This window comes from Henckelia pumila, chromosome 4 (assembly GCF_033568475.1).
Source record: "Henckelia pumila isolate YLH828 chromosome 4, ASM3356847v2, whole genome shotgun sequence".
Classification (NCBI taxonomy): domain Eukaryota; kingdom Viridiplantae; phylum Streptophyta; class Magnoliopsida; order Lamiales; family Gesneriaceae; genus Henckelia; species Henckelia pumila.
Genome location: NC_133123.1, coordinates 124660196 through 124685392, shown reverse-complemented (window position 1 = coordinate 124685392; position 25197 = coordinate 124660196). Strand labels below are relative to the sequence as shown.

Here is a 25197-nt window from a genome sequence, read left to right as displayed (position 1 = left end):
GTGGCTAATACATATATATAGATCGAGGAGAAAATTTTAGTTACTCTGTTTGATAAAATTGCCTACTAGCATACTTTTTTGCACGCAAACGTGTGTAGAAAATTAAACTTAATATGAAAATAAATTTTGGATGAAAATATATATGACGATGTTAAAGTAACTTTTAAAGTTAGTAAGTATATGATTATTTATTTTATTGAATTGTATTTTATTTCATTTAAAAATGATTTTATCATGCGAAAACGACGTATCCAAGACCCAAGACGAAAGATTTTGATATGTCACGAACGAACGATCAACTAATATACAAGATTAAAATTATCTCAATAAAAACTTATAGAAAATTAATTTTGAGTTCCGTGATGAATTTTTGTTAAAATTTAATTGGAGATCGGGGAAAGAGAAGATATTTATGTCATACACGACAAGGCAAATAGTGTGGAGGACTTAAATTATTTAGGCACCGTTTGATTTGAGATATTGTATAAGTAATATATAGATAAGTAGTATAATATAATAAAAAATAAATAAAAATGATCGTTAAAATTGTATTGGATTTGATTGATAAATTATGGTTTATTTGATTTGATTGATTAAATTTTATATAAAAATTTTAAATGACTATTTTGTCCTTTTAACAATAAATTATATTATTTATAAGAGGTAATATAGTAATTTGAATTCAATGATTTGATTGATGAGAGATAAATAATTAATGATTTGATTTATGTAAAATAAATAGTTAATATATAGATAAATAATATGATGAAAAGAACGTGTGATGTGATGAATTATATATATATATTAGTAATATCGTAAACGGAACGGTGCTTTAGTCGATCTACAATATTAATTTGATTTGTTTGTCTCACAGAAAAATAGTGCCACACGTTTATGACATTTTTATGTCACATGTAACTAATTAACGCGCCTGCAGGCTTTCGTTTCCGACGAATGTTGACTCGAACCACTTTGTGGACTTTGTTTCTATGATGGTATACACTTATTTATTTCCACTCGGAGCATATAAAATATTATACTAGGTTTCATACAACATGTTTAACTACATTCATTATTATTTCTAGATAAATGTAAACGTTGAATACTTTAATAATGAATGAATTAATTTAACATATACTTATTTCGTTATCGTTTAAGTATTACATTGTTCCTGCCAGGAAGACGGATTCCAATATTTTCTTTCATACAAGATACAAGATTTAGTCCATTTACATTATAAATGTTTTTATATTAGAGTAGAAAAAATTAGGATTTTTGTCATGTAAGTTGACATATATATTTTAGATTTTAGTCATGTAATTAACTTTTCGAGTTTAGTTTTGATCCGGTAACTTTGATTTTTTTTTTTGGGGTCATTTTTTTCACGAAATCATTAAATCTAATAATATTATTTATTTGATACTGATCTTCTCTTACATGGCTCATATGATGAAACTAAAGCTCATATTATACGCAATAAAATCCATGTAAGGATAATTAAAGGGGAAAAAAAATAAACCAAGTGACATCTAATTTTTCAAAATAAATTGAAAGTAAATTTTCAATTTGCTCAGTAGATTTTCATATATGTAATATAATTTTTATCATCACCACATGATCATGTCATAGAGCTAGTATCAATGTCAAATAACCAATGATGATTGGTTTAGTGATTTTGGCTAAAAAATTTGCCATTGTATTTATAAAAAAAAATTATTGGATGAAATCTAAACTTCAATTTTTTTTTATTAAAGCAGATCTTTTGTAAAACGAGTAGATCTGATTATCGGATCAGATCGGATATCTGTCCCCATAAAATTTACATGATCTGTTAGGAATTTTAATTTTGTGACAAATGCTTATTCTTTTGGTTTGAAAAATTTGCTAACTAGATATGAAATCGATCATTTCCGAGGACTTTAAATGATGTTAGAACTGGATGGGGTCCACCGGTGACCTGCTCAAAAGAGGAGTAACGGTCATCGATTTCTTATCATGATGGCAACGAGGGAAGAAGCTTCTATCAAATTGAAATTCATAAGTTGATGAAATATGACAATTTCCAATCATATTCTGACAAGTGGAATGTGTCTTTTTTAGTGGAGTTTGATTTTTGAACTAAAAGTTTTGACATTATTGGGGGTGGGGATGCATCTATTCCATCTTCTAGATATTCACAAGGTTGATGCATGATGGAGTGATGGAATCAAGAAAAAGCCTCCCTCACTATTGTCGCAAGCATGTTTCCATAATTTTTATTTTTATTTTTATTTTCTTGACGTATTCTTTTTGAAAGAAAGGATCGGGGTTATTCACATCAAAGACCCCAAATTAAAACTTCTTGAATCAAACGAGGTTTGCTCGAATGTTTTGCTATTTGATAGATTCACCCCTAAACTTCTTGCAATTTTGATAGATAGACAGCCCTCAAACTTCTTGCATTTCACACAAATTTCTCAGAGCACATACAATGGACGAAGTTTCTCGGCCCTCCAAAGGAGCGAGGAAATCACACCGTAAGCATAAGTTTTCGCGTGAGGTGATGTTAATGGGTCTCTCGCGGTATATATTTATTTAAAAATAAATTATGAACGGCTAAGATCAACCGTCAAATTAATATGGTCGTTTTAAGTATTACTAAAATTAAAATCAATTTAATTTTAAAAAAAACTATTCAAAAAATTGAAAAAAATGTATAAATTTTTTAAATATATATTTAAAAAAAATTACCAGCATGTTATTTTTAATTATGTGTGTTTTTTAATCATGTATCATTTTTTTATTATGTGTGGTTTTGTAATTCAACTGTTTTATGCTTTTAAAATTAGGGAAAATCGATTTTTGGTCTTATATGTTTGTCACTTTATGATTTCGATTCTCTATATTTTCATATTTCAGTTTTAGTCCGCTATTTTTATTATTATTATTTTGGCAATTTTAGTCTTTTTTTTCGATGTAGCACTGATGTAGCACAATTGCAAAGCTGATGTAGAGTTGGCATGTACAGTGACACGTAAACATTTTCAAATAAAAAAAATTGAAATTGCCAAAAATCATAATATGCAGGACCAAAACTGAAATATAAAAACACAAAGAACCGAAATCGCAAAATAACAAACATACAAGACCAAAAGTGCACTTTTCCTAAAAATTATGTGCAAGTCTTAATATTTAATTATGTGGTTTAATAATGTGTAATTGTATTTTCTCTCCATTATGAGTAATTTTTTTATTTTTTTAATTTTAAATGCAAAGTTATTAAATTGAATAAAATAATATATAATATGTCAACATCATCAATAAAACATCACTACACTATTGAAAGAACATATAACGAAGTTATCAACGCTCATGTCATCATGCGATCAAGTTACAAATTTCACCATACCAACTTCATCACACCCTTAAACATGTTCACAAAAAGATTTTATTTCACCATTTAAGCGCTTTATATTCCCTTTTTTTATTGACAGAAAAACTTGTAATATTATTGTTTAGAAATCATCATGAGATACAAGTTTGAGCAACCAAAACCGAAACTCGTCATTCATCCAAACAAATTATGAAGGGGAGGAAGTTATGAAGGGGAGGACGAAGCAAAACTATCGAATGGTTGATTTATTTTTTTACCGAATGCCATTAGATGTCTGCCTTGTTTATGAAGGGGAGGAAGAAGCAAAACTATCGTCATTCATCACACAATTAGCATCGACATTGAAGTTTCAGTGTGCTTTTATCAGTTGGTTTCCAAGATTTTTCCGATTGCTGTCTTGTATCGCGTTCTGCCCATTCCCATGGATAACATTTTGCTTCTCCTTCCATATTGCCCAAGTTTGCAAACTTCCTTCGACAATTGTGATCTATCTCATCATCAGGCACAAGTCTAAAGTGCTGGCCTCTTTGTTTTTTTTTCCATAATTTTCAGAAAAAGCTTGTTCTTTCAAAGTTGCGCGCTTGATCCGGGCACAGGAAAATAGGGAGTGACATGTAGAGATAAATGAAAAGTGACACAGATTGCATGCACCACTAACCAGGACGTGATGTCAAAACAAAATCTGGTTTGTGGATATGATATCATGCGAAACACTCCACCAAAACAAGCGCACGGAGACAAACTCCAAATAAAAAGACCACCATTTTTTCAAGGTGTTCTCCGACTGATTTGCTAGCGGCTCAAACAAACCTCGTCGGAGTCGGTAACCATCCCTGAAAGAATATCTTTCTTTTGTATCAAATCTCCAGAATTTAGAGGATTTTCAGAACTCGAGCACTTTATACTTTTTAACTTCAGCAACTCGAGCGTTTTTGCGTTATAAATAAATTTATATCAACAATTACTCTAATATTTGTAATTAAATTTTTTAAATAAAATTCTTTAAAATTAAACTTACCTATTTTCTCCTCAAAATTTTCGATAATTAATTCTTACCTAAATTGGCTAAATATCAATTAGTTTGTGACTAGTATGTGTTAATTTATTAATAGTTTAAAAATTTTTAATAATCATGTCACTTCAACTCTATTCTTAATAACAAATAAATTAAATTAGGATAAATTTTAAATTTATTCATAATATTTGTGTCATTTTCCCCTTTAAAATGCAATAAAATGCAGGAAATGATCTAAAAGCACATTCATTAATACACACCATACTGTTAACAAATTTATAGGATTTTTTTTCTAAAATTTAAACATTTTAATTACATTTCAAATCTCTTACCATTCTCCGGTTCAAATCGATGGCTAGGATGCAATCCATCTCCGTAGATTTCTTCTTCTTCAGCAGCTTCAGTAGCTCCACCCTCCCACTCAATCTCGACCGTCCATTCAGTACCAGAACCCCCGATCTCAGATCATTCCCCAGCTGCTCGGGGCCGGCCAATCCGACCGCCGATAACTCCACCTCCACCTCCCACTCCTCCGTAGACCGCGCCCTGACCCGCGAATCGGGGAAGAACGCCGAACCCACGGGCTCGCCGTTGTAGTAGAACGAGATGTCCGAGCTCGGGAACTTGTACTTGATGAAGTTCGAGTTCTTGAGCGTTATCTCGGCGCGCATCCGGGTGTTGAACGACGGACTGGCGGCGGAGTAGCCGAAGGTCTCGAAGGTGGCGGACCGGATGCGGAATTTGGGGGTCCGGAACCTGAGGACTGTTAGGAGGAACAGTAGCGTGATCCCGGCTTTGATGGTTCCCAATAGGAAGAGGTAGATTAGGCATTTCTTGCGCCTCCGTTTGCGTTGTTCGTCGTCGATCTGGGTTCTGCCATTGTTGAAGGATACTGGAAACCACCGTTGATTCTTGTCCGCCATTGGTTTTGCAAGAAATTGGGGGAGAAGTGGAGAGATTTGGAAGGTGGAGTTGTGGAATCAAAGAAGAAAATTGGTAAAGTTGTAAGCATGATAAACCCGAATGTGAGAATCGTCAAAAAAACTTGGTTCGGTGGCAACCTTTACCTGAGTCCCTCTCTCTCACCCCAAATTTTAAAATTAATAATAAGAGAAATTCTTCAACAAAAATGTAGAAACTCGAATTAATTTCTTTTTTATAATTTTTTTTTACGGTAAAACCGTAATATTATTGAATAAAACCAGTCATTACAAGTTTAATCACCCAACATAGAAATTCATCATTCACCTATATCCTATACAAAAGATGAAGAGGAAGAAAAAGCAAAATGAGCTAGGGTGTGTGCTACTCTATCGGTCGAATTACGAACACGAACACGAATTAATTTCTTTTAAGAAGTGCTCGGTGTCAATAGGTTTGATATTTATGTATTTCGATTATAGTTTATCGTTTACGATGAAATCAATATTATATAAACATGCCATGAGTGAATTTAAAATTTAAGGTCATATTTCTATATAAAAAAAAAACATTTAAAATCACGAGATTTTGAAATTCCTCCATATAAACACATTTACAAGAGAATTTTCTTGAAAACATAATATTGTGATTTCGAATCTTTTACTCTAGATAAAACCTATCATAATCGAGCCATTTACCGATTCTTGGAGATGGCTTTTGGTGTGCAGGTTATTGATACCCATGTGTGCAGGCAGTGGAGGACCTACATGGTCCCGAAAGGATGCGACCGTCTATCTTGAAATTTGAAAAAAAATTAGTACTATAGATATAATATTTTTTTAAAATACAAATTGAATTGTATAACTTCCCCCTCAATAATAAAGAATCACATCCATTTTGACTATCATTATCAACTTTAAATAAATTACAATAAATACAGATTTGGAGATCACGGCGAATTACTGAAAGAAGGATCATTCTTCACTATTATCATGTTGAAAGGTTTTATGAAGTGACAGATTTAAAACGTCGAGAGTTAAACAATTGTTTTAACATGATGAACACAAATTTGTTGTTATGTTTGATATATTTTGATCCATCAAATTTGTTTTTTACTTATGATAAAGAAAAAATTTCTTTGATTTGCTCACTTTTATCTTCTGATTTCTCTATAATAACGTTAGTGCATTTGAGCACCAACTTCACAAATTTATTTTTGACATATGTAAAAATCAATTCTCGGAGGTTATAGAAATTAACGAGATTGCTAAAAAAATCATGTAATCGAAAAAACAGCAATTATTTAATTTGATATAGTAACTTTTGAAGTTAACATTGTTATTATCCATTGTAACTGCAACTGTAGTGAGAGTTTTTTGAATAATAAAAATCATCAAAACATCACTTCATAGTCGATTGAGAGATGATATGTAAATAATATTTTGGTATCGTATATTGAGTGAGATATGTTTGACACAGTTGATAATGAATATATTATTTATTATTTACATAAAGTGAAATATGAGAGAGTGTTATCGTAAAACATATAAAGTTAATATTTAAAATATTCTTAAAGCTATTGGTTCGCCCCCTCTGATAAAAAATTTTGGGTACGCCACTGTGTGCAGGTCATCATGGGCGCGTCATCTGAGCTGACAGCACACTTGCAATATTTAATTTTTTAAAAATTTTTTCTTGAGATGTTCAAATCAACATCTCAGCAAATTTTTTTTAAAAAATACAAGTTGGGGCGCCAGCAGATATTCCATTTAACATACCATACAACATTTAACAACAGTTTTAAAAGGCCTATGCAACGGTTTAAAAACGTTGTCCTTAGATTTTTTTTCTTATAGTGAGCAAAGTCTAACGATATGATTGATATAAATACATATATATGATATATTGAATGTATATTTAGAATTATTCTTAAAATTTAATATCACACTCTCAATTAATACATCAACATAATTATACACGAATGAAGACAAAAATTTTTTTATTATAAATTATTTATTTATTTATTTATTTAATCTCATAAATTAGAGAAGGTGAAAACAATAGTCATTACTACATTTTCACATATATTTAAACATAAAAGACCATATTAAATTTTTAATGCAACAAAAAAATTTAATGACTATAATTTTAAATAAACTATCTAAAAAATGAGAAATAAGATATTTGATAGATGTCGTTTTATTTGTTATTTTGTAATATTTTTGAGTCTGTTTTGCATAATTTATATGTCGTTAGGTTCATTCATATTTGATTGTTTTGTTATTCATGTATTTAGTTTACTCTTCACTATTTCTGAATAATTGTAGGTGTAAAGAAGAATTATAGGAATTGGAGGTAGGCAACCTTGCGCTCAAGCAGTCATTTTTGCGTGATCCAGCGCAAAACGGACCTTTGAGAGGGGGCAAATCAGAAAGTTGCACGCTTCAGCGTGCATTCTTGCATGCTCCGGCACGTTAGAGTGAAAAATACGGAAGGAAATAGAGTTGCTCGTGCTCTAGCGTGCCGGAGGAACTTCAAGTATGCAAATCAGAAGACCTCGCGCTCGAGCCTGCGAGTTTTGTGCTTCAGCGCGTTCGAGATAAGGAAAGCAATTTTTTGGCGGATTTTAAAAGGAAAGAGAAGAAGGGAATATTATGGAGAGATGCAAATAGGGAAATTTTAGCAGAAACGGGGATTCAGAATTTTCTTGATGGCTAGGGCGTGGAAGAGAGAGCACTTCTAAAAAACGCTGAGATATATTTCTTTCATCCTTATTCGTTGGATAAAAACAATTGATATAGTTATGTTCATGTTTTGGGAGTAGATTTTCTTCGACTAAGACCGCGAAATTGACTCGAGACTGATTTGTGTTTGACACGTGGTTTCATGTTTGAGATATTTTGATTATTTCAATAATTAATTGTTGAACTTCATATTGTTTTTGTGAATGATTTGACCAATTATTTGCAATATTTGTTGATTGTTCTAAGTCGAAAGATTATGAATTGATTTTAGCCTTACTTCAACAATTAACACAAGGTTAAATCGACTACAAATAATATTCGATTTCATTGTGCGGTTTCGGATGAAAAATTGAATTCTCATAGATATTAATACATTTGAGTTTGATTAGAATTAATTAGAAATAATTAATCCGTCCAACTTGAATAGATTTAACAAATATAGAAATAGTTTGTTAAGTAAAATATAAAAATTCGCCATGATAGTGATAAACACATCTCTTAGCTTGTGCCACGTGTAAGTATGAATCAGCTCGGTACCTTCGTATTTCATAATCATTTCGTTTGAATTGAATTTCTCTTTAAGCCCTAATTGCATGATATATTCCTATTTATTTATTTGTTTAAATTCTATTTTATAAATTAATTAAATCTCTATCAAATTCATAACACCCTCTTTTAATTATTACAATATTGTCTAGATTAAGTGGCTAGAATAATCGAATCTTACGACATGATTGATACAAGGGAATGAGGTGAGAATGGAATGAGCATTTTCATCTCATTCCCTATACCCATGTTTGGTTTGACATGGAAATGGGAATGTTCATTTTCATTGGAATGACTATTCCTATAAACATGAGAAAATGGATGGAATGGCCATTTCCATATTCCATTTCCATGTTTATATGCCAATTTTTTCATATTTAGATTATTTAAACTAATAAATTCTAACAATTTATTATAATATATATAAAAATAATTATGTTATTATTTTATTATTATATTAATAATAATATTTTTGTATTATTAATTATTAGTATTATGATTTATTATTATTTATCAAAGTGTTAATAAAAAAATATTATTATTTATTTATTATAAAAATATTATTATTATTTAATATTATTTCCAAAATAATAAATAATATTATTTATTTATTATAAAATTAAAAATAATGTTATAATTGTATCTTATTATTATAATAAAATAATAATTATTATTATAAAATAAAAATTTTAATTATTTAAACTATATAATGATAATTTTATAACAATTTATATACCTTCAATAATAATAATAATAATATTATGAATAACTATTATTTCGATACATGTAGTTAAAATTTGATTCTTTTATTAAATAATTTCATTTCATTTATTTCTTATTTCAACTGTACCAATAGTTGGAATGAAATAAAACAATAATTTCATTCTCAATATCATTCCATTCCAAAGTTGATTCAATTCCTACCTTATTTCTTTCCAACGTACCAATCATGCCCTTAATAATCAAACTATCGGTCTCTGTTGGACGATCCAAACTCAAATTCGGTTTATTATAACTTTACCTAGTGCATTTGCTAGTCCCAATAGATTTCTTTGAATAATACTATACCACAATTTTTAATTTAAAAATTTAAACATGAAATTATTAAAAGTTTAAAGGCAAGAATAAAAAAATGGTTTCACTGTGAAGAAAATATATTTGAAAATTAGACAAATAACAGAAATAAGAGAATCTGAGTAAATTAATTGCAAATTCATATTATCTTTTTATTAGTTTATTTCATATTACTTATTTATTATACAATTCTCATTATAGAAGGGACAAATGGAGGGGTTGGTGCAATTGTATCCCCCAACTCAAACGTACAACACAAAATTTTTTATGAAATAATCTCACCGTTAATTTTATGAATATTCTATCCGATTCAACTTACGAAAAGTTTTACTTATTATGCTATAGTCTCCCAACTCAAATCCAACAAAAAATTCATTTGAGACGATCCACGTGTTAATTTTATGAGATGAATTTCTATCCAAACAAACCCATGAAAAATTCTATTTTATGCCAAACATATTACTTTTTCACTCTAAATATATATATAGATTGAGTCAACACATCTCAAAGATATATCGTCGAAAAATTTACTCCATTCCCCAACCGAAACGAATAATTAAGTAGAAATTGAGAAGGCGGTTGCACCTACTTAATTACGTCATCCCTGCTCGTGGTTTTTGGAGAGGGAAAGGAGAGAAAATTTATGAGAGTAATGGAGAATTTTTAATTTTTTTACGTGTATCTGTGCTTAAAAAAATCCATAAAAGTCATTCGAAACTTATTAACCGTTTGAATACATATAAAATTTTCTAGAGTTTCAAAAAGTTAAAACTGAATATCTCATTACTATTTTTAAGCTCTATGCAAGTTCATTGCGAATATCATTAGTCTTTTATAGAATATATAAAATCTATATTAATGTATACATAGCTCAAGAAAACTAGCTAAACTTTTAAATTTTACAAAAGTTATTATATAACATTATTCTATGAATACACCCGATATATTATTATATTTTGTGTAAGATAATCATGTGATCATCCAATATGCCCCACATATTTTGTTTTAAATTAATATGATCACATAGTAATTTTTTACAAAATTACAGGACAAGTAAAACTCTCATTGTAGTATATACTCAAAGCCTTAATTAGACTTATTATTTTCTTGCTCAATAGTTGATAAAGCTTAAATTTTATGCTTGATAATTCAATATTTTAATGTTTTAAAACATAGAATTTTAAAATCACATGGAAGTCAAAACGAACTAAAATACCTAGTTACCGGTTGGTGTGGAAGATATATAATATTTTCATTGACTACTCAATTTTGTTTTGTCTAATTATTGGTTCAAATTATGTATATATATTTTGATAATATGTATCATTAATCATTTTATCTGTATCCGCCGATGTCTTATTAAAAGAAAAACAACAACAACAAAGGATTCACGGGCCACCACTTAGAACTTGCTTGATAGAATAATATAAATATAGATGTAGAGATACATCTGAGTATATTTTCAATACGATGGAAGGGAAAAAAAATTATAAATTTATTCTTCTAAATAGGTATATATAATTGCGATTTGTATTTTTCGAAGTAATCATACGACGTGATGAACGTGGAATTGACCCTTAAAATTGTGGCCTAAAATATCGCTAATCCGTCACAAAACTACATGTCGATCCACAAACCTTTATATGATCTCCGATCCATTTACAAACTATATAAAATTTAATAAATTAAATAAAATAAACTCTAAATTATCAATCAAATCAAATACTATACAAACTATCATTTTTATTTATTTTATATTACATTATATTACTTATCCATATATTATTTATCTCATACTCGAACCAAACTTAACCTATTATTTTAGTAATGAGAGAAGCATTCATTTTAATTTAAAAAGTAGTAAATAGATGAGAAAAGACACGCCGCGCAAGTGGGCTATTTAATTCCCCGCAACGTAGAAAAAAGGGTAAGTACGAGCATAGCAAATAAACTCAATGGAAGTACTATTTGAGTTCGAGCGGGTGACGTAGATGATTGTTTGTTTAATGATCAAGACTTCGATTTTGTTAGTAACATTTTTTTTGGTGATCTTATCAGATGTGGTTTATTTTATTAACGTGGTTTATCTTATCACATTAGTATATGGACTTATCCAATCATCAATAAATAATGATGGTGAGTTCTATCATCATATAAAAAAAAGTAAACTTTATTGAGGTTGAATAAAATGAAATCGACTTCAATAATATGGTCGATGCAATTGTGGCATTTCTTAGGCATTTATTAATCGGTTATATATTCTATACACTTTCAATGAAATTAAATGATATTTACTATGGTTCTCTAGCCTGTACCGTCTTTTAAAACGAGGAGCAGCCTAGCTAATATTGTTTTAAGTCTCAATGTTTATTTTTTACGTGGAAGTCGCTTATGATTGCATCGATAACATAGAACTAATGAATTGTTTTAACATGAAATAGAGTGTAAATTGCGTTACTTTCAGGTACATGGGATTAATTATTACCATGGTATATATCCATCAATAACTGCTTATATATTATGATGCATAGATGAGAATGTAATAAAATATCGTAGCATATATAAAGTTGAATTAATTATGAGTGGTATACACCTATAAATGCTTATGATGCATATATGAAAATGTGATAATGTTATCTTATTTGAGATTAATTTGTCCGGAAAAAAACTCTAAAAAAATATGCAGCAATTTTTTTAAAAAAAAACATTATACATAAACAATGATATTAGGTAATTTTTTTATTAGTTTTATTGGAAATATATTTAGGGATAATTACATACACTACCCCTGTGAAATATCGAGATTGCTAAAAATCCCCTATGAAAAAAGAATGATCTATTAGCTCCCTGTGTTTTTTAATCTTCAGCATATGCTTTCCCATGTTTCCAAATTTTGAGTATACAACCCCTTGTCCGTACGAATTTTCAGGGGTATTTGTGCTTAAAATTTCAAAACACAAGGGTTAATAGCAATAAGGGGTTTTCGGCAATCTCATGATTTCACAGGGGTAATGTATGCAATTATCCCATGTATTTATGGTGCTCGATACTTGTGATTTTCCATAAATAACAATTACAGAAGGAAGATGTAATATATTATATATTAGCAATAGCGCACACGCCTTGCGTGTGTAACATTATATACAAATTTATGTTGTTTATATAATATAAATTTATTTTTTAAGTAATATTTGATTTAAATTTTTTTTTTGCAGGTTGATAATTTTGTGCTGTTTTTTTTTTTTAAAATTTAAAAATGAACATATCATGAGACCACTAAGTTACTTTTTCTCTATATCTATACAATATTATAAAGCAAGAGAATCATATAATAACTGCTTTGGTCATTTTAATGGTTGTACAAAAATACCCCTATTATTTTCACTTAAATTAAAAATCATAAATGGCAAATTTTAAAGATTACTACCCCACTTTCTCAACTATTTCATCATATTTTTTTAACCACTCATGTTGTAACAGTGAAAAACAAATCATATTAATTATATATATACTCTATAAATTATATATAATATTTATGTATTGTATCTCACACGCAAAATGCGTGTGCGTCTCTGCTAGTATATAGTATAGATAGATAATAAAGACGACAGTTTACAAATAAGGGGTGGATCCAGATTTTGGGTTTGGGAGGTTACATATTAAGTGATGAAACTAATCTATATATTATAGTTGTGTAAAACTTTTAATAACAAAAATACAATAAGTGTAAACATTAGATAACTAAGAAAGAAAAATGAAGTCGTCCTCGAACTATGCGTTAATTTTCTCTTTCCTAAGGTTGAAAAAAAGACCGAGATCTAGAGGACTTGAGCTCCAGTTTATGTATAAAAACGAAAAAAAAAAATTTCATTACCAAATCTACCATGTTAATGTTTGAAAATTATTAAAAAGGTTATTATGACATTTTAATATTTTATAAATTTTTCAAAATATTGTAATTAATTTTTTTAAACATTTCCAAATACCACCTATATATATTTAACTTGCCCCTCGTGTAAATCCGCCAAATAATAAAGAATCAATATATTGTTAAGGGTGAGACCAATATTAAAATCCCACATCGGAAGATTATCAAAACTGAATGAGAAATAGGCTCCCTTATTTCAATTATTGAATCTCATTCTTCTCTTTTGTATTGACATTAGAGAAGAAAATAAAGAGAAGAAAATAAAGAGTTGTTTTTTTTTCGGTGATCTTTTGTGTGAGTTAGAGAAATATTTTTCTCGGTATTACTCGAGGCTTGGGTGTGGAGAGATATAGTGTTTTGTATACACTTGTAATATTTCTTCGGTAATAAAGATTTGCAGCAGCTCCGTGGACGTAGCCTATATTGGGTGAACCACGTAAATCTTTGGTGTTCTTGTTGATTATTTTATTCCGCAATTTCTATTATCGTCATGTTCGCTTCGGTATAATCCATAACAACTGGTATCAAAGCTGTTACGGTGTTCGGAAGCCTTGGTGAAAAATTTCTTAAAATTCTGAGTATGCTCTGTGGTTGCAGCTTTGTCTGATTTTCCACATCAAAAAAGATTTTTTGAAATTTTATTAAGGCAGGAGAAGCAATGGTCGGAAATGACGGATCGGGACCTGTAATCAATAAGTTCGACGGTACAGATTTCACGTTCTGACGGTTACAGATTAAAGATTATTTATATAGCAAGAAGCTACATCAACTTCTATCCGGGGTGAAGCCAGAAAAGATGGAGGATGATGAGTGGGAGCTCCTTGATCGACAGGTGTTAGGGGTAATACAATTGACCTTAACAAAGAACGTGACACACAACGTGGCGGAGGCAAAAACTACGGAGGAGATGATGTCATTTTGTCGGACATATATGAGAAGCCATCAACAAATAATAAAGTGTTTCTCATGAAAAAATTTATTCAACTTGAAGATGGAGGAAGGTGCTTTGGTGACGGCACACATAAATGAATTCAACACGATTGTTTTCCAGCTAACATCGGTTGAAATCAAATTTGATGACGAGATTCGAGCACTTATTCTTTTGGCGTCTTTACCAAATGTTTGGGAGCCGATGCGGGCAGCGGTTAGAAATTCTGCTGGAAAAGAAAAGTTACAATTCAATGATATCAGAGATCGAATCCTTGGTGAAGAAGTTCACAGGATGGATTCGGGAGAAGCAACATCATCGAGATCTGCCCTAAATCTCGAAAACAGAAGTAGGGGCAGGAGTAGCGAAAAATGTTCTAACCGATGGCGTGGCAGATCCAAATCAAGAACTGGAAAATACAAAAATACATTTGAAAAGAAATTGAAGTGCTGGAGCTGTGGTGAAACTGGTCACATGAAAAAGGACTGCAAATCACCCAAGAATAATGCAAATGTTGTTACTGAGAATGTACATGATGTCTTAGTACTATCCATGGAAAGCCCGGTTGATTCTTGGGTTATGGATTCGGGAGCTTCGTTTCATACCACTGGTGATCGTGAGCTATTCAGTAATTACACTGTTGGTAATTACGGAAAAGTTTTCCTGGCTGATGGAAAACCTTTGGAAATAGCTGGTATGGGTGATGTCAGTTTGAAAATGTCAAACGGATCTATCTGGAAGCTCAACAAAGTGAGGCATGTACCAAAGTTGACCCGGAATCTGATCTCAGTGGGACAGCTTGATGACGAAGGCCATAAAGTGACGTTTGGTGATGGCTCTTGGAAAGTGAGCAAAGGAGCCATGATTATTGCTCGAGGAACAAAAACTGGAACTCTTTATATGACTTTCAGTTGCAGAGAAATGTTAGGAGCTGTGGATGCTGGAGCTAACTCAAGTCTATGGCACTGTAGACTTGGACATATGAGTGAGAAGGAAATGAAGATGCTGATATCAAAAGGGAAGCTACCGGAGTTAAAAACTGTCGAACACAAATTGTGTGAAAGTTGTGTTCTTGGAAAACAGAAAAGGGTGAGCTTTTTGAAAGGCGGTAGAGAACCGAAAGCAGCAAAGTTGGAGGTGGTTCATACTGACGTGTGGGGCCATCTCCTGTGACATCCCTTGGAGGCTCAAGATATTACGTCACATTCATCGACGATTCGAGCAGAAAGGTTTGGGTTTATTTTCTGAAAAATAAATCTGATGTTTATGAGACCTTTAAAAAATGGAAATCCATGGTTGAAAATGAGACCAACTTGAAAGTGAAGTGTTTACGGTCTGATAATGGTGGAGAATATGAAGATTTTGAGTTCAAGAAGTATTGTGTACATAACGAGATCAAGATGGAGAAAACCATTCCTGGTACACCTCAACATAATGGTGTGGCTGAAAGAATGAACAGAACTCTGAATGAACGTGCCAGGAGCATGAGATTGCATGCTGGACTGCCGAAATCATTCTGGGCTGATGCAGTTAACACTGCAGCGTATTTGATCAACAGAGGACCTTCGGTACCACTCGATTGCAGAATACCAGAGGAGGTCTGGAGCGGCAAAGGAGTAAACCTTTCGTTCTTGAAAGTGTTTGGTTGTCTCTCATATGTTCACATCGATTCAGCCAGTAGAACGAAACTTGATCCGAAATCAAAAAAATGTTTTTTTTATTGGTTATGGAGATAATGATTTTGGTTATCGGTTCTGGGATGACCAAAATCAAAAGATCATTCGGAGCAGAGATGTTATTTTCAATGAGCAAGTTTTGTACAAAGACAAATCAGACATTCCAGCTGGAGATAAATGTCCTGAAGTCAAGAAAACAAATGAAGTGCCATTGATAAATATTCCTATGAATGAATCGGTGGATAGTAACCAGGAAGAAGAAACTGCACAAGAAGCTGATCCACAAACTCCGGTGATTGAACTGAGGAGATCTTCGAGAACAATAAGACCACCTGATAAGTACTCCCCTGCACTTCATTATATTTTGCTGACAGATAAAGGTGAACCAGAGACCTTTGATGAAGCGATGCAAAATGATGATTCAACCAAGTGGGAGTTAGCCATGGAAGATGAGATGGATTCACTGTCATCCAATCAGATGTGGAAGTTGACGGAACTTCCGGAAGACAAGAAGGCATTACACAACAAGTGGGTGTACCGAATCAAAGAAGAAGTTGATGGCAGCAAAAGGTACAAGGCAAGACTTGTTGTAAAAGAATTCCAACAAAGATAAGGAGTTGATTACACCGATATTTTCTCTCCAGTGGTTAAGTTAACCACTATCAGAACAGTACTTGGACTAGTGGCTAAGGAAGACTTACATTTGGAGCAGCTAGATGTAAAGACGGCATTTTTTCATGGTGACTTGGATGAAAAAATTTATATGAAGCAGCCACAGGGATTTGAAGTACGAGGGAAGGAGAAAATGGTACGCAAACTTCAGAAGAGCTTGTACGGTCTCAAACAAGCTCCAAGACAGTGGTACAAGAAGTTTGATGAATTCATAAATAACAACGGTTTCCTGAGGTGCCAGGCGGATCACTGTTGTTATGTGAAGAAGATTGATGGTTCTTATATCATTCTATTGCTATATGTGGATGACATATTGATAGCAGGATCTTGTCTGGAAGAGATTGATAAGCTCAAGAGAGAATTATCAAAAGAATTTGCAATGAAGGATTTGGGTGCTGCAAAGCAAATCCTTGGAATGAGGATATCAAGAGATCGGGTGAACGGAGTTTTGAAGTTATCTCAGGCAGAGTACGTGAAAAAGGTGCTTAGCAGATTTAACATGGATGAAGCTAAAGCTGTGAGTACTCCTTTGGCTAGTCACTTTAAACTAACCAAAGCTCAATCACCATCGACGGAGCAGAAGCATGCTTATATGAATAAGATCCCTTATGCCTCTGCCGTCGGAAGCCTCATGTATGCAATGGTGTGCACCAGACAAGACATAGCACATGCAGTGGGAGTTGTGAGAAGGTTTATGAGCAATCCGGGAAAACAACACTGGGAAGCAGTGAAGTGGATTCTCAGATACTTGAAAGGCACTGCTGGTTTATCTCTATGCTTCAGGAGGACTAATCAGGACATACAAGGATATGTCGATGCCGACATGGGTAGTGACCTAGATGGCAAAAAGAGTACTACTGGATATGTGTTCACATTAGGTGGTACGGCAGTAAGTTGGGTGTCCAAGTTGCAAAAGATTGTTGCCCTTTCGACTATTGAAGTTGAGTACGTTGCAGTCACGGAAGCGAGCAAATAGATGATTTGGTTGAGATCATTCCTTGAGAAATTGGGTCAGAATCTTGAGGATAGCACATTACACTGTGACAGTCAGAGTGTTATTCATTTGGCAAAGAATCATGTTTATCATGCTAGGACGAATCATATACAGGTTCGATACCATTTCATCAGATCATTTTGGAAGATGGAATCTTGATGCTTGAAAAGATTCCTGGAAGTAAAAATCCCGCTGATATGTTCACAAAAGCGGTGACCACTAACAAATTGAAGTTATGTTTGACTTCAGTTGGATTGCAAGTATAAGCGAGGAGACATGTGCTGCTGCATTGACTGTGTGAAGCCATGATTAAAATCAAGTCTTTAAGTGGGAGAATTGTTAAGGGTGAGGCCCATATTAAAATCCCACATCGGAAGATTATCAAAACTGAATGAGAAGACCTCCTATAAATAGAGCTCCCTTATTTTAGTTATTGAATCTCATTCTTCTCTTTTGTATTGACATTAGAGAAGAAAATAAAGAGAAGAAAAAAAAAAGTTTTTTTTTTTTTTCGGTGATCTCTTGTGTGAGTTAGAGAAATATTTTTTTCGGTAATACTCGAGGATTGGATGTGGAGAGATATAGTGTTTTGCATACACTTGTAATATTTCTCCGATAATAAAGATTTGCAGCAACTCTGTGGACGTAGCCTATATTGGGTGAACCACGTAAATCTTTGGTGTTCTTGTTGATTATTTTATTCCGCAATTTCTATTATCGTCATGTTTGCTTCGATATAATCCATAACATATATAGTGGTTGGTGGAATACTCGGCGGTCATGAACTTCCTTGGGCATTTCACACACTGCACACATACACTAAAGTAGCACAAAGTATATTAAATTATTATATTTCAGTTTTAATCATTTATATTTTAAACTTTTAAGAATTTCAGTCTTTTCATAAAAAAAATAATACTATGTGTCATTTTTAGGACGTGTCATGTTAACATTGTATTCATATAATATCAAATATATATGTTAAAAATGAATGAATGTGAAAAAGAAATGAACATAACTGAGATTGAAAGTTGATAACACATTTGAGAAATAACAAGAACTTAGAAAGAAAAAAAATATACAAACCCAAAATTACACTTTTTCTAACATCTAGTTTATTATACATTGATATTTATATAATTTATATCGTGAGATTTTATTATTATATTGCAAAATATTGTACTCAAGATATCATGAGATTTTGACAAATAAAATTTTTGTATTAATTTTTTATGATGTAATAATTGATATACTTTTAGTATCTCTCCAATGTCTTAGATCATGTTCAACAATGCGATAAAGTTGGTGTGGTGATGTTAATAATTTGTTAGCATGATGATGTTAGTTTTGATAGCTTCATTGTACGTTTCTACAATGATGTGGTGATGATGTTAAAATATTATTATTATTATTATATTTAATATTTTTATTTAAACATAATAAAAGTGCACATAAATATAATAAATTTAAAATACACATAATTAAAATTTAAAAAATTACTTGAAATATAAAAACACATGAAATAAAAATTACATGAAATAAAAAAAGACAATAAATAAAATAAAAAAAGACAATAAATTCAAAATATTACAACCGAATAAATTATAATGAAATATCACCGAAATAAATTACTTTTGAATATTTTTTGATGAATTTCTTCTTGCATAATACTGACGTTAAATGTCAGTAAGCCTTGGATCATTAATTCCATTATTCGATTTTCTTGCTCCATGTCCATTCTTTCTTCTCTCACCCTTATCTCGTGCTCCATCATCCTTATTTCAGACTTTTTTTTTTTTTTCCATATTTTTAGTCATTGTTGCATAATACTCTTTTGTCAAAGAAAACCTCTCATCATCTTTTTTTTCTCTACTTCATGTAATATTGCTTTCAATATTTCTACCATGCTTGCATCTTTCGATCATTCTCCTCTTATTTCCCTTTTGATACTTCCCATCGGCCTAGTGGTTTTCCTTACTTCTTGCACATCATCTCCTTCTTCGACGATTTTGTATCAGATGGTGTGGAAAAAGGAGATGGAGAGGATTCACCGTCAATATTCTTCAGTTTTTTTCTTGCATTCATCAAACATCCTAAGAATTTATCAAACGACCATATCTTCCATTTTGGTTGATCCTTAAACACTAACCAAGCTTTCTCATCGGACCATGAATGGTTATGATCTTGCTCGTAGATTGTCTGAGCTTGAACATACTAAAATAAAAAATCAAATTCGAATATGTTGAGTATTAATTTAAAAAAAAATTATGTATTCATAACCTCACATCAAATGAAGATTCGCTTTGGTTAAGTGCTTCAAGTTCGCTTATTTTGTTTTGGAATGTGAACCCTCGTCTTGAAACATCATTCCAATGTTGCCCGGTGAGTGTACTTTCCATCCATTTGAAAACTCATGGTTATATTCATTCCAAACGAATCCCCAAAAACTCGCGTTTCTTGATCATTGCCAAGTGTCGGATTGGTAGAAGCGGTGCACCATGCCTTTGCGGGACGTTAATCTTCAACCTTCGTCAAATGTTTTTTTTATGCCTTCACCACCATCGCCAACAACAATTTTTTTCACTTTTCTTCTAGATTTAGTAAATGTAGTTTCAAAAGTAGGAGACAAGACTTCGATTGGATTTTGGAAGAATCGAGTTTGGTTGAATATAAAACTCAACATTTGCTCGTCGGTGAATTGAGAAGTATTTGGTGAAGGAGTATTAAAATCATTATTTTTTCCAAATCCATTTTTCAAAATTGGATTGCAATTGTAATGAAAGTTGGAGAATATTGATTTTTTGGAATTCAAGTGGAAGAAATTATGAATTTTATAAGATGCATCCAAAAAAATTTATAGAAGATGCTTGAATTTTGAAAATATGGTCGTTTCTACGTACTTGTTCAAAAATTTGTTAAAAAAATCATTTTTTAAATATTTTTTTTTTTATTTTTAATAATTGTTTTAAAAAAATAAGGCTGGGATTGATCTAGCTGTAATTGATCTTCAACGGACAGATCATCCCAGCCCTTCTTTTTTTTTTCCACCATTAATTTTTTTTTAAAAATAAATAAAAGGGCCAGATTTTTCTGGCCCTTTGATCTTCAAACGACCATATTTATCTGGTCGTTTAATAAAAAATAAAATTACAGGGGAGAGGAATGAACATGGGCGAGGAATTATTTAAGTGGGCAATTATTTATTTTTCCCGCTATAAATAGCTCATTTTCTAGGAAAAAAGTCAAGTCGCAAGAAACCAGCAAATCAAAACTCCATATGTATAATTTTGATATGTTGTCCACTCACCGTGTTTATATTTATACCCACCAATGATGTGACACTCATCTATTGGATGTGATGAATTGTAGATCAAGTAGTTGAGTATCACCTCAATGGTTGACACAAAAATTGGCATGGTAGGTGAGCAACATATCAAAACTCTACATATATGTATATATCTTTCTATATTATAAAGGTTGAGGCCCTTAGTGGTCCGATTTGATAACACCAAGTTATTACAAAAATACACATGTCTACTTAAAAAAATCTATAATTTACTCATAACTACCACATCTTATCCACTTTCAAAAGTTCAAAAATTCAAATATTATCTTTGACAAATCAAAGATTCATATATTATTTAAGAAAATTATATATTTATTATTTTTATTATTTTACACATGCAACGCGTGTGCTCCATCGCTAGATATATATATATATATATATATATATATATATATGTGCGTGTGTGTGTATATATATCATAAAGGGCAATTTTGTACAAGTGTCACAAATTATAGAATAGGATGCCTGGTAAACCTCACCATTAACATAAAAGTTCTACGAGTAGTATAGTATTATTGGCGAGAATTATTTAAGTTGACAATTATTTATTTTTCCCGCTATAAATAGCTCATTTTCTAGGCAAAAAGTCAAGCCTCAAGAAACCATCAAATCTAGCGCTTAATGTATTTCATATATTTTTTTCCCACAGTTGTAATATCTATTAGATTATTGGGATAGTTGTATATTGCACTCCTGTAAAATCATGAGATTGTTGAAAATTTCCTAATATTCTTAATCCCTTGTATTTTGAAATTTTGTGCACTTTCAAAATTTGAAAACATAAGGATGTATGTGCTCAAGATTAAAAAACTTAGGGAGCTAATAGATTAATATTTTTTCATAGAGATTTTTAGCAATTTCGATATTTCACGGGAGCAATGTATACAATTACCCCGATATTACTATATTATTAAGGTAGAAAGTCAAACTTGTTTAAACACCAAAAATAGCCTTTTATTTTATTAAACGTTAAACATTATGCAAGGGATAATACTGTAAAATCCATGACCCAAAAACTTCCCCACAACATTTTTTACATTTTTCTCTTTGAGTAAATCTTTTAATTTTAAAATAATATCACATATCTATATTCGTGAGATGAATTGATTTATGTATTAAGTTGAGTTGGATATTTGTTTCACAAAATGAAAAACATATGACGCGCCATAAGTTTTTGTGTACATGTGTGTATGTATGTGTGTTTTTTTTTAATGTACGGTTCGTTTACCTCCCATCATTTCTTCTGGTTCCATTCTTAGGTATCTATTTTTCTCCCATCGTGTGAAGCAGAAATAGAAAATAGCATCGTGGCCCACAAGGGGGTGTCCAAGTTGGTGGAGTAGGTGAACTTTTGGCCAAAGGTCAGGAGTTTGATTCCCCCTACCAACACCTTCTTGGACTAGCCTGTCACACAGGGCTTGCTCAGTGTGGTTTACTTGACTAGCCTAGTGTGGGAACCTCGAGTTGCTAATCTCATCTTAAGGCAATTAATGATTAATAAAATAATTAATCAAGCATTTATAAAAATAATATAAAACCAAGAGCTAAAATTTTTTTTTTTTTTAAAAAAATTCATCCCCTCGCTCGATCGGATGAACTCGTCCGATCGAGCGAGCCCAAAAGCTCAATTCTCGGGCTTTAAAAATTCTCAGGCTGCGCTCGATCCCACGTACTCACACGATCGAGCGAGCTCAAAGTTTCAATTCTCTGTATTTGAAATTTACAGGCCGCACTCGATCCTATGAGTACGCGTGATCGAGCGTGCCAAAAATCTCAAAGTTCTGTTTTGCAAACTCAAGGTCGCACTCGATCCCGCGAATTCATGCGATCGAGCGGGCTCCTCTACTTCAAAAATCTGCAGAACTTTGATTTCTGTCAAAGCATGGACATTCAAACTCTAAATATTTCCAAATTACATATACTCGGATGAAAATTAAATAACCTCAGATTAAATTAAATAATCCCGGGCCTTACACATAGTTTGCAGGCTATTGCGTTAGTTCGGAGGTTTATCCCGAGCTCACCGAAAAGTAGCGGCGGCGGATTCTCACGTTACAAAAAAATATATAGCATCGTGACAATGAAACATGAAGAGTTCGTTTGGAATAATAAGTATTTTGTTTGAATTTTTTTTTTTTTTTTTTTTTAAGTTGGTCTTTCATCAATGTTTTTTAAGTAAAAGTTGTGATAGTTTTATAATAAACAAACACAAAGTACTTTCTTAACTTATTTTCTGTGTTCTAGGTTTTTAAGTAAAAGTTGTGATAGTTTTATAATAAACAAACACAAAGTACTTTCTTAACTTATTTTCTGTGTTCTAGGTTTTTATTAATAGAGATTCACTTGAAAAAAATATAAATTTGGATTTTTTTTAAACAACACTCATTTTACATTAATTAAAAATCACTAAAGTTAAAAATACATCCGAACACATAAGTTAATTTATAAGGACACCAACTTTTTAATCATAAGATTTTTATCTTCCAGGTTTCTAATCCAAACGGACTCGAAACCTCTGTATTATATTATTTTTATTTTAGAATTTGAAATTTACTGATTAATTTAGTCATATTTTTGGAAAAAATTATAATTACTACTTCCCTTTAATCTTATTGTTTTCTGTTTGTATTTGTGTTCAAGGACATGAGATACATCGCAATTCGCAACTGCTTTTGAAAGGTGCCCTTGTTATCAATAATACACTTGAGTTTCAAATTTGTTACTTATTATATTTGTTGGGTATTTAGTAAACACAAATCGCGTGTACAAAATCGATTGTTTAAAAATTGTCATTTGAAGTTTTTTCATTACAATCTACGTACACGGTACACAATAAAAAAAGAAGGCACATACTTCATTTATTTATTTGATTATATCTATATATATTTATGTTACATCTAAAAATAAATTAAAATTTTAAAAAAAATTTAAGTGAAAAAAATAAAATTGAGAGACGATATTATAAGTAGTAAATAATAAATTTATTAATTAAAATATAAAAAAGCACATTTTTTCCATTTATTGGAATAACAAGGTGGTTTTTAAGAAATTAATGCGTTGTATATGAAATATTCTATGCTACACTTCGAGTACTTCTCCCCTCATGATGTGGTCAAATGTCAACCATTAGATCATCGAAACACATGTCAATTTTCATCTCCCACGTGATCTAATGATATTAAAATAGGGAGAGAAACACTCTCGGTGTAGCATAGATTAACCTAATAATAATGATGATAATAATGATATTTCATTTAAGTGGCTAGGAGTGTTATTCACACTCCAAAAAATGTTAATAATACTCCATCTTATATATTTAGTTTTTCTATATGGACAAGATTACCTTTAATGATACTCTCCTTATGTTATAAAATTTCTATTTACCATTAAAAAACACCTCAAGTTAAATAATTTTATTTGTCAACATCTAAACTTTTATTATCTCGGAAAAATTTCATGGTTTTAATAAATTATAAAAAAAACTTTGTTGATCTAAATATTTAATTATTCATATTTTATTCAAGATTTTGTAGGGTATAAAAAATTTTAGCCATTATATATATATATATATTTATAAAATACAAAAAAATAACGGGGTTTACAAAATTTTGATTTACCAAAAATTTATTCAATTTCTTGGGGTATGATTTAAATTTATACATATTAAAATTAATATTAAAAGGTAAAATATTTTATTACTTCATAATATTTTTGACGGCGCGTAATCTAGTGATTAAGTGCATAATTATAACGATAAATATATTATTTGAACTTTATTCATTTAATATAAATATATATTTTTTTGAACTCATTAATTTCATATAAACTTATTTGTTTGTTTAGAAGAATGTTTACTACACTAATATATTAAATAAATTTTGATAAATTACATTTTATTGGTAATATGCTCGTTTATAAGATATTGTAATAAACTTAAACTTTGATTTTATATGTTGCAATAAAACATAAGAAAATGTACG

The 25197-nt window shown here is 31.1% G+C and overlaps 1 protein-coding gene across 1 annotated transcript; it reads right to left on the bottom strand.

Annotated features, from left to right (window-relative positions):
- Positions 1-3454: 3454 nt before the first annotated feature.
- Positions 3455-5514, bottom strand: LOC140866500 (late embryogenesis abundant protein At1g64065-like). Its single transcript, XM_073271501.1, has 2 exons — positions 4721-5514; positions 3455-4206 (listed from the first exon to the last, which is right to left on the bottom strand). Exons 1-2 carry the CDS (start codon positions 5309-5311, stop codon positions 4174-4176), a joined length of 624 nt encoding a protein of 207 aa, XP_073127602.1. The 5' UTR covers positions 5312-5514; the 3' UTR covers positions 3455-4173.
- Between the last annotated feature and the right edge of the window lie 19683 nt (positions 5515-25197).

Coding starts and splice junctions, on each gene's coding strand:
- LOC140866500 (XM_073271501.1), bottom strand. CDS start 5,311: ATGGCGGACAAGAATCAACGGTGGTTTCCAGTATCCTTCAACAATGGC. Junction 4,207..4,720: donor TCGATTTGAACCGGAGAATG/GTAAGAGATTTG, acceptor ATATTCTTTCAG/GGATGGTTACCGACTCCGAC.